The 14,553-nt window shown below is 26.5% G+C and overlaps 2 protein-coding genes across 3 annotated transcripts in view; both read left to right on the top strand.

The window, feature by feature from the left end:
• Nucleotides 1–1,299: 1,299 nt before the first annotated feature.
• On the top strand, nt 1,300–5,826 carry LOC112597479 (tyrosine-protein kinase Shark). 2 transcript variants are annotated; one of them, XM_025343548.1, is made up of 3 exons: nt 1,300–1,593; nt 1,674–1,813; nt 3,601–5,826. In XM_025343548.1, the coding sequence occupies exon 3, from the start codon at nt 3,625–3,627 to the stop codon at nt 5,683–5,685; it is 2,061 nt and encodes a 686-aa protein (XP_025199333.1). In that variant the 5' UTR covers nt 1,300–1,593; nt 1,674–1,813; nt 3,601–3,624; the 3' UTR covers nt 5,686–5,826. The 2 variants fall into 2 exon arrangements, with proteins under 2 accessions (XP_025199333.1, XP_025199332.1); XM_025343547.1 differs by having other exon boundaries at nt 1,671–1,813.
• A 3,489-nt stretch (nt 5,827–9,315) lies between these two features.
• The window catches only part of LOC112597450 (tRNA (adenine(58)-N(1))-methyltransferase catalytic subunit TRMT61A), a 33,498-nt gene continuing 28,260 nt past the window's right edge, over nt 9,316–14,553 (top strand). Inside the window, exons 1-4 of the mRNA XM_025343504.1 lie at nt 9,316–9,542; nt 9,641–9,997; nt 10,098–10,251; nt 10,340–10,458. Of these exons, the coding sequence (XP_025199289.1) occupies nt 9,643–9,997; nt 10,098–10,251; nt 10,340–10,458 (628 nt within the window). The 5' untranslated portion in view covers nt 9,316–9,542; nt 9,641–9,642. The remainder of the gene's footprint in view (nt 9,543–9,640; nt 9,998–10,097; nt 10,252–10,339; nt 10,459–14,553) is intronic.

The following is a 14,553-nucleotide window of genomic DNA, read 5'->3' as shown; positions in this document are numbered from 1 at the left end:
ATAATAATCCTTAAAATTAGTTTTTTAATTTTAACGTCTATTGATCGTGATAGATTTTGACTGCGTGATCTATAACCCATATGCGTTTAACTAATGATTTGTATCATTTGTAAAACATATTATTTTTTCGTATACTCGCTTTGGAAAATATTCTCTAGCTAATTCATAAAAAATGTCAACACTTTTATGAAATATGGATGTCTTAATATCTCATTATTGTCTTTTATTTTAAAACGAATTTTCAAAGGTATGAACATGAAACACTGTTCTTTATCCCTCATAATATAGGTACACCTACCTAACGTTGAATGGACATTCATCAATCGAGTTCCCTCAACACTATACAATTATACATTCACCACGAACGTGTGTATAAATGGTCATGAATCGATGTGATCATAATTAAGTGGACGCCGGACGGTAAGTACTTACAGCAAACAGGTCGATAACCTATAAGCGAAATGGCAGAAAATAAATTAGACTTTAGACTTAGAGGATTAGGGAAATATAAAATAGCAGAAGCGACGAGTTCCCTGCAGGATTACCTACCAACAGCACCAACTCCTAATTTTTATCAGGCATTTTGAGCTACCTACTGCTTACAACAGCCGTTTTGTATCGGATTCGTTCGGATTGCGTTTCTACTCTTGGTATTTTTTTCTCTCATAACTCAGCGCCAACAAAATTACAGCCATCTTCTACAGGCATACCTAATGACGATTATAATTTAGGTATGTTAATTGAGTATACATTAATATAGGTACCTAGGTAGGTGGTATTCAATCAATAATTAACTATAAGGTGTATAGGTATACTTTGTCCAGTGAGAGAACATGCGGATTCGTGCTTCCCCATTTGAAACTCTACGTCGAGTCTACAATAATATATACCTACATAAATATAATCTTATACGTGGCAGTTGCACTTTGCCAGGATGTAACGTAGGGATGCGCAGAACTGAAGAAGATTCGATCTTCGTCAAGTCCAGGTGCGTTCTCTCGGTAGACGGAATTATTGCCATAAACGGCATAGACTTCTATACTATAATAAGTACTAATGTACTATTACACAGAGTCTAATTATTAGTCTATGCTTATTGCTTACAATTTGTCAATTTACAAAGTTACAACCACGAATCACGATTAAAGAATCATGCTTACAACGCACATTATTGTAGGTACTCACGAGAAGTGCGATGTAATTTTTATTTTTTTGTGCTTTTGCACGCACTGTAACGCTGCTTATCTCATTTATTTATTTACTTTTATCGTAGATAAGAATTTTTTATAGACCCGAAGATGAATTGAATTAATTTAGACTTCAGTTATTGTTCATTCATTCAATCGTATTGTGGTGTGTTTTACACACTCACACACGCACACACATTCATATATAATATATCATTTATAGTATACAATAATATGCATTGTGGCATAACATTTTCTTTTTGTATCGACCAACACATTTCATGGTTATTCATTTTAAAAGAATAAAATACAATAGGTATACTCAGTAGTCAGTAGTCACTCATCTGAATTCGTGGTCGAAAACCTTCCCCGCTCAACATTTTTAACTATTATTAAATGATTCGAGGTAAGTCATTCAGTAGTATATTTTCATAGAAACCAATCATTACCTAAGTAATACAAACCAGTTTTGTGTTGATTTAGCAGCTTCATCAAGCCATTGTGATATTGTTAATATTTCAAGACACTTGTTGAGTTCAAAGCAATTGGTTCTACGTTCGAGTACGGCTTGGGACGTTTTTTTTGGTGACCCCTTTTGAACATTGGTGTCATTTTTCAATGAAAAAGTAATTTTTAAAACATGCTAACTACTTTTTATTTTAAGCGTGGCGATGTTATTATTCATTTTTTTTTTTGTATGATACTCGTTTTAACTTTGTTATAACTTTTTTATATTGAACTAGTACTACTTGATATGTACATTGGCTTCAAAAGGATTCTTTTTTCGAGCAATTGCCCCTTAAACTTTTGTGGTGGGTAGGTTGGTGGTTGTAAGTAAATTAATTTTACTAAGTACTGTATTGTGATTTGATAATATCAGCATAATTATAAACTAAGTTGTTCTTTTAAAATAATTTTATATACATTTTTAAATGTAAATATTGTTTTAAAAATATGAATTGGTGGGTGAGTGAATTCAATTAATGTGTGCCCTTATGGTTTAAAAATTTTATGACATAGCTGGATATATGTTTATTTATTATTGATAGCAATATGAAGTAGGTACTCATAAATCTTAAATCTTATTATAAGCCTTAATTTAGTGTTTTTTTTTTGGTAAAAAATCAGTTTTACCTAATACTTTTATACAAAAATTATATGAATAAATCAATAAGTACTTAATTTTAAACATAATTCCTATAGGTATTTATTTAAATGTATCTTACTATCTTAAATTTAAGAAATCATAATTATTGTAATGCTGTGCTTGTGAAATGAATAATTTGTTTTTAGTCAATGATTGATGTTTAATAATATATGTATAGAACATATTATTTAATAAAAATATTTTAATCACTTAGCCATATTTTTAAATAACTTAAAATACTTATATTATGTATATCTAATATGTTACAATAATTAAAATTTAAAATTTAATTTTATTTCATTTGCATTTTTCATTGGTCAATTATTAAAATAAATAAATATTTTTAGAAAGAATTCACTAAAGAATTAATTGCTAACTAAGATAAAAAGTAAACATTTTAATCAACACGACTATTAAGTAAATAGATATGGACTTTATTATGTAATTTTTTTGAAGGGTCAAAGACCCAAACTATTTACAATTTGATAAAAAACCTAATCATTTTGTCATGTAAAGTATTCATAGCTTTTATGCATACACGAATATTTATTATCTAATTTTTAAAGTTATTTTATCAGAAATCAAGGATAAAGTTATTAATTTTATCACATTAGTTAGGTATTAGAATTATTATTATTTTTAAAGTATCTTAATAAATGTTATGTTACTGTCATACATTATTGTAATAAAATTAATTATAACATTAGAAATGAAATATTTTTATGCTTTTGAAAGCATATATATTTATACCAACTTATAACTTATTATGATGGTTTTATAGTTAACAAAAACATTTATATTTAAGTTAACTAATTTATTAAAAAGTATTTTAATCATAAATATTATGTCACAAGTGAATACCATATGTCTATTTAATTAATCATGTTATTTTAATATGAATCCATCTAAATAATTAAAAATAAATAATATCTAGAAGTTAGAATTTAATAAATAGCTGTACAATTTTATTAATTTTGTAATGTTGCACAAATCACAACTAGTAATGATACTAAGAGTTACCATTTAAAAAAATCAAAAGCTTATAATTTTTTAGTGAATTAGAGAAAGGTAATACATTTTTTCATAAGTCAAATGTTTATTTATTTATCTTATTAAAAAAAAAATTGCCAAATTTCTTCATTCAAATAATTAAATACTTAATGATTCAAATACTTTTATATTAATTATTTATATACATTTTGGTATTTTTTTTTTTTTTTATATATACTTTTTTTAGCTAAATTAATATTTTTATTTGTCTATTAGGTGTTAGCCATTATCACAATAACAATGAACAATCATAGTGAAAATGGTGATATTAATTGGTACCATGGAAAAATATCCAGAGACACTGCTGAAATTATTCTATTAGACCATGCGGATAAAGAAGATGGTCTATTTTTAGTACGTGAAAGTAATTCTGCATCTGGAGACTATGTACTTTGTGTGTTACAAAACAATGAAGTAGTACATTACCAAATACGACGCCATGGTGAAGATGCATTTTTCTCCATAGACGAACAAAATATAATGCATGGGTTAGAAACATTAATTGAACATTATTGTAAAGTAAATGATCCAAGTTTAGGAGTGCAACTGTCCAAGCCAATTGTTAAAGATCCTCCACCACATGATACTAGGAGACATGGACGTACTAATCTCTTGCACAGAGCCATTACACAAGCTAATTGCAAAGTCGTTACTGAGCTATTAAAATGTGGTTATAGGAATTTAGAAGCAAAAAACCAAGAAGGACAAACTGCATTGCATTTAGCTAGTCAGATGGGTCATGATCAAATTGTAGAGAAACTCATTTCATGTGGAGCCAACGTGAATTGTAGAGATACAGAAGGCTATACACCTTTACATTTCGCTTGTCAGAATAATTTGTTGAGTACTGTGAAAATCTTATTGACAATTGGTGGAGCGAATATTCAACTGAGAAATTCATCAACTGGATGGGTAGCTCTGCACGAAGCATCAAGTCGAGGTCATGCAGATATTGTGTCTTTGTTGTTGTCCATGAATGCACCATCGAGGCCGCGCACTTTTAATGATCTTCTACCTGCAGACCTAGCCCATACCAATGGACATACCGAAGTTGAACGAATGTTGAATGAGTTTGTTGCTCCTACGCCTACTTCAAAGAAAGATCAATGGTATCATGGCAAGCTTGATCGAAATGAAGCCACAGAAATATTGAAAACAAAAGATGTTGACGGTTGTTTTTTAGTCAGAATGAATAGGAAGAACGACTACGTCTTATCTATGATGTGTACTAATCAATGTTATCATTTCCAGATCCAAGATCGAGATAAATATTATTTTATTGACAATGGGCCATACTTGAATTCGTTAGAACATCTAATACAACATTATACATTATTTCCTGATGGTTTACCGAACAAATTAGAAGTGCCTGTGAGTCCAGCAGTTATTCCACCCCTACCTAAAGGATTTCCGTTTACGTTAAAAAAGCCAAAACCAAAAATTCAAACTGAATTTCAAGACAATATCATGAGAGACAATTTGATTTTAGATGAGGTAATTGGCGAAGGTGAATTTGGTTCAGTTTACAAAGGAACATTTCAAAATCGAGACGGATTTGAAGAAAAAGTAGCCATAAAAATGCTGCGATATGACATGTCTTCAACTAACAAATCAGAATTTTTACGTGAAGCTCATGTCATGATGAGTTTAAATCATGAATGTATTATTAGATTGATTGGTATATGTGAAGGCCCACCATTGTTGATGGTTCAAGAGCTCATTGCTCTTGGTTCTATGTTGACTTACATTATCACACACCCTGAACTCATTAGTCCAAATTATGAGTTAAAAATGTGGGCAGCTCAGATAGCTTCTGGTATGTGTTACTTAGAACAAAAACGTTTCGTACACAGAGATTTGGCAGCTAGAAACATTCTATTAGCGGATAGACATCAAGCTAAAATTAGCGATTTTGGTCTTTCACGTACATTAAATGTTGATAAGGATTATTATAGAGCTTCACATGGTGGACGATGGCCAATTAAGTGGTATGCCCCTGAATCATGCAATTATGGAACGTTTTCTAGTGCTAGTGATGTGTGGAGCTATGGTATTACATTATGGGAAATGTTTTCTTATGGACAGCAACCTTATGAAAACATGAAAGGTGTTGAAGTAATTGGTATTTTGGAAAAAGGAGAAAGATTACAAAGAACTCAAAGGTGTCCAGTTGAAGTTTATAAAACAATGGAGATGTGTTGGGCGTATGATCCCAAGGAACGTCCGACTTTTAGTCAGCTGTCAAAAATATTTGCATCTGATTCTGATTACGAAAATTTCAAAGATTTTATAAAACTCTAATTTAAACATATTAGAGAAAAAAAAGTAATAAAATCATATTCCTATTAGTAGTAGATAATAAAAATGAATATTTATGTTAGGTAAAAGACAATTTCAAACTATAATTGATTTTTTATTTTTTAATTGTAACAGAGTTACTAATTCTGATCAACTAGAATTTGACTCATTAATTATTGATAATTTTATTATCTTATATTTTAATATTCTTTATTATATTATATAGAATAAATTATTGTTATACAACACACAACACAAGTATTTATAAAAAGGGTCTCAAGGTATATTTTTGATAAAATTTCTTGGAAGTGTTGTAATTTATAAATTTAAATCTCCATGATGGTATTAATATTTTGATTTATTTCATAATATGTACAGTTTATATTATGTTGAACTTTAATATTTTTATGATCTTTATTATATTTCATTATGCTAAAAGGTTAATGTTTTACATATTGGATATTATATATATATTATATATAACAAAAACAAAAAACAATTATTATTTTTAATACAGTGCGTTAATGTTAAAATCTTAGTTTTAAAAGAATTTTAATTGTCATACTTCACATAATATTATCTTTACAAATCTATTTTTTTTTTTTTTTTTTTTTTAAGATTTAAGCGTATTATGTGCAGGGTAGTTTATAATTTTAAAATCGTAATAATATAATGGTTATTAGGGTTCTATTGTATTGAAAATACCAAATTATTACAAAAAAATTATCACTGTTTTATTTAAAGTTTTACTTTTTGAAACTAGTACCTAAAATCAAATGTCTTCCATGTGTATTATTTTAATTTTGATTTATATCGGTACATTATTGTCAGGTATCATAAAATATTTGAACAGATAAAAGTTGTTTTAACTTTGTTTTGTTTAAAAAAAAAACAAGTATTTATTTTCTTTGTGTTTAAATTAATAGTTAATTTTATATTTTAAATTTTAATACTATCTAATCAAACTATGTATTATTTTAAAAATATGATTTATCAGCTAATTGTCTTATAGTTTTAAGTTTTTTTTTTTATGTATGTTAACATAAGGATATTATAATTGAGTTACCTCTCATCATATGTTTAAAAATTGTTTGCTCAATCGAAATTTTAAACAGAGTTAAATTGTTGCCATAATAATTATATTGTATATTTGTTGTTTAACATACAGATTTTTAAAATAATTTTGTTAAACATTTAAAGTATTGTATTAATGTCATTTAGAAAGACAAAAACAAACGTAACTTTGTAAGTATTCATAAACTATCCATTATTTTGTTGTACGGTAGTCTATACAGTATACTTAAATATATAACTATATTATTGTTTACTTGAAAAATGAAAACAAATATTTTATTTTAATAAAATTTAATTTTTTTGGTTTATTCAAAACTTAAATTATTTGTTTTTTTTTATTTCCTGAAATTCAGTACCTAGTTAAGGACTTTTTATAATCCAAGTATAGGAGAGAAGGTATTAAAGTGCCTGATTATACACTACATATCTACATATATTAGGTATAAATATTATTAAGCAAATTAGTCTTGTAATTATTTACGATTATACATAACAATTAACAACTGTATATTAAGTGTAATTTATTAGATTTTTGTAATTAGGTGATGTTAAATTTTTTAAACTTAAAAATTTCATAAAAAACAATGTGCTCGTGTTTTTCAATACCTATTTTGAAAATTGCATTAGACATAAAAAATTAAATTTCAGTACCTAATAGTATATTATAGGGAATATATAGGTACCTACCAACTACGCCATTTCAACGCGCGAGACAAATGAACGATGTAATTTGGAAGAATAAAATTACGATTGGGCGGATGCGTCATTATTAATGATTAGCATTTAATATTAGAATTTTGATAAAATTCATAAAAATCGTGAAAATTAATAATTAATTTTGTAGTAAAGAATATTTTCCTTTTTATTTCCAAAATTTTAAAAATTAATCTAGGTTTTTTTAAAAGATTTTCAAACTTTATATAAGTCAAAACATTCTACTGAAAGTCGAACCAATTTTTATCAATATCTACTTGAAATTCATATTTTTACGATATGCTGATATTGAATATTCACCTGTACCAAACTAAAATAATTATTTCTCCTTAAACAATTTTTAAAGTTGTATTTAAAAAAAAAAAAAATAATTAGTTATTTAAAATTTTCACTAGGTATATACATATGATAAAATGTACTGAGGTCTGAGACATTGACTTAAAAGATATAATAATATAATATATTAATATATTATATTATTAACCTATACTAACTAATCGTTATACTAATTGTAAAATAAATTACCTACTTAAATAGCAATGTTAAAAAACATGGAATTTATTGAATTATACAGATTATAGGCTGATAGGCTGTCTCTACTCAGAATCGTTTTTCGTGTGTAATAGTCAGCAACACACCATTAAATTCAAATTTAACTCATTTTAATGGTGACCAACTACATACCAATATACCAACCGCCAACCGTACTGTATTGCAATTTGCAAAGCGATAGTCATTTGCCCGAACGGTTTATTAATAGTATAGGTATAACCGTAAACCTAATTATTAATTAGTAAATAGTAAGTGGATAATATCGACGAAAAATTTGATTTTTGGCGAATTAAATCGTGAATTACCGTAAAATTATGCAAAAATCTTTTTGTGTTAGATGATTATTCAAATGTAGTTGAACGCTCATACATTTTAATACACGATCGACGATTTAATGGATTATTAATTGTGTAATTATAGAACCAAATTTGAAATTCTACGTTCAAACCAAGGTAAACACAAGTGCGTAATCATAATATATGTGCCTACTAATAATTATTCATAACCATTCTTTTTACATAAACTATAGTGTTTTAAGTTAATTTAGGTTTTAGATTAATTGTAGATCCTAATGTCACTAATGTATAGAAATATATATATATTTTTTTAACCGATAATAATAAAAAGTGTAGGAATCAAAGTACCTATAGATATAATACAGTAATAAGTATATATAAATGTACCAACAATACATAAGTATTATAATAATAGCAGGAACGACCATTAAGGCATTAACTTATAATAAAGATGCATAAGATGCATTATATTTATAGATTACCTACTTTAATAAAATTGTAGTAGAAAATATTATACTTAATCTATAGTTTAAAAAAAATACAGTAATCGTAACTTACTAGAAGTAGGGGTGACCATTACATACAGAGCAATAAGCATTTTAAGGAATTATAATTTATAACTGGATGACATTAGAAAAAAAAAATTATCCTTTCAACACATCATAATAAAAATCAACATGAAGATACGAGACTAAAAATAAGGAACATTTTGGCATTAAATAAAGTACCTACACGGTACGTCGGTACACCTGTTATTAGTTAAAATAGTAGTCAGTAAATTTTTAATTTTTAACCGTAAGTAAATACTAAATACAACATACATTACGTTATGAATAATATTATAATGCTGCTTCAACACGCCTTGGCTTTTGACGAGTACCTATTATCTTAAATTGTGATCATGAAAAACGTGCTAATGACGTTTGGTGTTTTAATGATAACACTATTTTGATAATAGTGATAAGAACAATCGGCACAACGAATTTTTAAAAATTAACAGAATTAATGTTATTAAAATTCATTATATTTATAATTTAGTAATAAATTTAGCTTACTTATTATTTTACTTGATCGTTTACAGTATTTACACTTCTCGTATGTTACGTCTGAATAGTTAGATAACGCTTTCAGTTGGTGAAAAATCCAGGCGATTTCAGTAGATATCAAATAAATATCTTAATTTAAAATATTGACAAAAATTAACAAAAGAAATTTGTTAGCACAGTAAGTTGGTTACTTAAGTTAAACATATTTATAATAAATAATGTACTAATATGTTTGTACTGAAGAAAAATTAATTAATGATTTTTTTTTTTTATTAGAAATGAGTTTTAACCGTTACAAAGACATTATTGAAGAAGGTGACACGGTCATATTGTATATAAATCCACAAGCAATGTACGCTATACAAGCCCAGTCAGTAATTGAAAATCGTAAAGGAGAGAAGGTTGAGAATGTTATGCAGACTAAGTATGGAGCATTGAAAATTTCATCATTATTCGGAAAACCGTTTGGATCAAAAGTGAGTTTGTCCAATGGATGGGCTCATGTTTTGTATCCCACACCTGAACTTTGGACACAGACATTACCTCACAGAACTCAGATTATATATACACCAGACATAAGTCTAATTATGTTCATGTTAGAACTTAAGCCCGGTAGCATAGTGGTTGAGTCAGGTAATGTAATATTGTTATTTTATATAACATAATTTGTTATATTGTTTTAATTTATCCTATGTGTCACGTGTCTATGCTTTATGCAATGTATCAATTTTAGGTACTGGAAGTGGATCATTGACTCATGCTATGGCCTTAAGAGTAAAACCTACTGGACACATTTATACTTACGATTTTCATGAACAAAGGGCAGATCAGGCACAAAAAGAATTTAAATCTCATGGTTTGTCTGAAAATGTCACCAGTCAATGCAGGTAATTTTAATTGATTTTGAGTGTAATGTTTTGATAGTTGAAGATTTGGTTAATTGGTTGTAATTAAATAATGATGTTGTATTCATAGAGATGTTTGCCAAAATGGGTTTTGTGATGATGTTACTGGTAAAGCTGATGCTGTATTTTTAGATTTACCTCATCCACATCTAGTTGTTCCATTTGCTATCAAAGCCTTAAAACCATCAGGTATTTATTGAATTAATATTATTTAAGTGTTGGTTATAACCAATATGATATCATACTATCATAGTAATGACTTGGGTCAAGTCTTGATTAAGACTAGATATTTAGACCCATTATATGTTTTACAAAACAAGCTAAAAAAATCTAGATGGTTGAGCAAAAATTATAATTTTGTGTCTAAATCATTACATTGTACAATACATTTTTAAGTTTTGTATAATAATAATAATAATAATTAACAAATATTATTCATAACTATTTAATTTTAAATGATTGATAATCGCATTAAATTTGAAGTGATTCTATATTGGCCTGAAAGGTTTTCTGAAGATTAAAATTTCAATTCTGTTGACGTTAAATTTATTTCAGTAGCAAGTAATAATTTGTCCTAGTATCATAATATGTTTATTGTGAGTTGAAAATTAACATTATTATATGATAGTGCCGATAGTGAATAATGGCAATTTAACTATTCAAATATTGTCAAATACTATGATGTATAAGCTCATCATGAGTTGTTAATTTCTCAATTAAAAAACATAAGAAATCTATAGTCATAACATTTTTATAAAGTTAAAAGTTAAGAATTTTGATAAAATTCATTAAAATTTTTAAAATTTACAAATTATTTTATTGTTCAAATTCATAAACATTTTTATTTTTATACTCAGGTTAGAACATTTAACACAAAAATATTTATAAGTTTTTCAACCCATATAAAAAAAAAAATTACTGAAAAGCCAAAATAATTTTCTACGAGGGTTTAAAATTTAAATTTTTATGACATAGAATATTGTTTGTTAAATAACAATTTCAGATATTTTTTTACATTTTAAGAAAAAATAATAGTAGAAAATTGAGATTTTCACCAAACGTTTATTTTATTATTTCTATTGAATCATAAATTTTACAAACAAAACTCTGAGTTATTTGTAGGCAAAACAAATTTTCAATTTCTTAAAATTTTTTTCCATAATTATTGTTGATAAAAATATTTGATTGATCAAAATTTTTAAAAATTGAATCAAAATTCCTCATAAGTATTTCATATTAAAACTATAAGATTTAAAATATATAAAAGAGCAATTATTTTTAAAGATATTTTAAGTTAAAACTTGGCACTTATTTAAACGATAAATAACAATATTAATTATTTTGTTACAGTTGAAAACCTTAAATTAAAATTTTTGTATGTATGTAAAAATTTGTGGGTAAAAAAAAAATTGTTTGAAGTGACAGAGTTGAAGTTTGAATGTTTAAGGTGGCTCACTAAGTGTCTAATATGTTCTAGGGCCTAATTGATCTTTAATTCAAAATTGTAAATTGTATTATGTGTGTATAATTTATTTGACAACAATTATTGTTACTTATAAGTAAAAAACTCTGTAGACTAAATACACAGTGTAGTTAATTTAGCCATCTACCCTTTGAGAATTAAGTATTAAATATTTTCAAACGCATATCAAGTTTCAGCCGTTTCAGGCCATAAATATATATTATACATTAATATATTCAATAAAATGATAAAATATATATACAAGTACCGTAACTTTAACGCTTTGTCCACATTCCATATCACTCGCGTCATAAAATAGAATTAGGACGTATACATCATAGTCGTGATGTAATGACATATCGATAGTTATATATTATACATTTGCGGTATAACAGGTGCTATGTCACTGGTGGCAACCATAGTATTCGAACCAATCGATCATATACTTTTAAAATTTCAATGATAATATTTTTTTCTGAAAATGTAATAATTTTATAATATAATGATATTACAATATAATACACTTATAATAGATTATATGTTATATACAATACAATCGTTTAAATTTTTAAAGTTAGCATAGATTATTGGAATTGCAAGAAATCGATATCCTACATACATTATTAGTCTATATTGGAAAATTTATTGTTGTCAAAATTAAAACTTAAACTGTGCTTAAAAAATATTTATAATTTAATACTAAATTTACAAGTCATTAGATATAAAAATTTTAAATTTAAATTGTAAACTTTCGTAATTTTGATGTGTCTTGTAAAAATTTGAATTTAAAATGCATATAAAAAATATGGAAACTTTATTTTATATTAAATTATTATTATTTTTTTTTTTTTTTTTACTAAAAAACAAAATAATTTTCATCAAGTCTACAGTAATTTATTTTTAAATTTTAATGAAAAAACTATAATTGATTTTGTTAAGAACGGCTTTGCTTAAAAATTTTTATTTTTCTTAATTCTTTTGAAAAGTATTGAGAAATTGCATTTTTACCTCTTAAATAGATTTGTGCATAGTATTATGTACGTATTATATATTATTGATTTAGCAAATTATTACGTTTTAGATTATCATAATATACATTATAGTTTAATTATAGTTAGCTGTTTATTTATTTCGTTATAGCGGTAATAAACTAAACATGTTACATTATTTAAGAAAATAGCTAAATCACTTGAACAGACTGTATTGGCGTGGTTGATCTAAGACGATGTGTTGAGTAAATAAGTTCTCTGAAAGCTAAATCCTCTGAAACTAACTGTAGTTAAAGGGGAAATTGCCGCTGGCAAATTAGATTAAAAGCCATTTTATATTCGTATTTTTTTATACATCTCGTTAATACGTTTTAGTAAGTGAATAATGGTTATTTAATCCGTTTCTTTATATGTGAAATAAATCGGTTTTTAATCAACAGGTAAATAAAATTTTGTAGTTCGATTCCTGGCTAATGATAACATTTTTTATTTTTTGAATTAATTTTATTATTTGTCTATCGATTGACTTATTATATTATATACTTATTAGTCATTATATTTATAAAATTATTGATATTTTTCTATATAATACTTAATTGGACGACAGTGTATTGATATATCACAAGGCTGAGATTCTGGAAAATATTTTGGAAAGGGCGTTTAAAGTTACTGGGAAAAAGATAACAACAAGTTGGTTAAAAAATTAAAATGTGTTAATCGTGCGTAAGATAGCATCATTGATGTATTTTTTTTCATAATCACTATTAATATTTCTATGATATGTCTATTACCTATCCATGTTTTGTCAGTATAAAATGTTTATATAAATGTATAATAATCTACATAATATATTGACGACCCACGTCAGTTGCCTTACCCGCGAATAATACGATTTAATATACTACAATATCTATATAGGTAGGTTAGTAGATGTCTTAAAGTTGATGCCTATTCAACCAGAGACGACTTGTTTCTTTTCCGAGCGCTGTTGCAATGGACTTGCAACACAACCTGTGTCAGCTACAACCAGCTAAATCTATAAATATAATACGAAATATAGGTATATAATGTTGTATGAGGTTTTAGTGGCTTAATGCTGCTTAGTATGTATAATATAATATGTGATACATTTTATGCGTTAATTTTGTCTACTCTATCGATAATTCCTTTGTGTGCATGTTTTATTTCCAACGTTGTTCCGGCAAGTCACGGTGTATAATTATATACACACACAGTTATATTATATATTATTATATAATTATATATATATATCTCAAAAAACGCTTTATTATATATTATAAACGGTGTGTATAGGTATATATATATATATATTTATATTATTTAATGTATAGGTATGCACTGGTAGGTATATAATACTGTTCAGTTTCGTATAAGATTATGTATTTTGGTATAAAAAACGGTCCGTGAACCAATAATATATAATAACATATAATCGTCATTGCCGCAGTACCTTACACACCCGGCCGTTGCGGTGTTTGAGTATAGATGTGAAAACAGAGATAAAACAATTATTAATAACACGATAAGCTACTGTTTTTAACTTGTACGTGGAAATAATAACTATATACGTGTTTACTTGGTCTCGCAGATACGAATTTCTAAACTCCCGTGATCATATTTCTAGTATTTTCTACGCATGCCTATTTAATATTTACTGTATACAATTATATAATATACGTAATACCTCTATTGCTCTAAATCATAATTTAGTGTTTTTTATATGATATAGATGTAAGGATGTTATAGCGTCTCATATTCTGTCTCCGTCGTCTTACAGGATCACACCCAACACGCAATATCCTATAATATATA

The sequence above is a fragment of the Melanaphis sacchari genome, unplaced genomic scaffold (genome assembly GCF_002803265.2).
Source record: "Melanaphis sacchari strain LSU unplaced genomic scaffold, SCAv2.0 Contig41_pilon_pilon, whole genome shotgun sequence".
Lineage (NCBI taxonomy): Eukaryota > Metazoa > Arthropoda > Insecta > Hemiptera > Aphididae > Melanaphis > Melanaphis sacchari.
Note: the sequence above shows the minus strand (reverse complement) of the source record. Positions and strands in the feature narration are given on the sequence as shown.

Coding starts and splice junctions, on each gene's coding strand:
- LOC112597479 (XM_025343548.1), top strand. CDS start 3,625: ATGAACAATCATAGTGAAAATGGTGATATTAATTGGTACCATGGAAAA.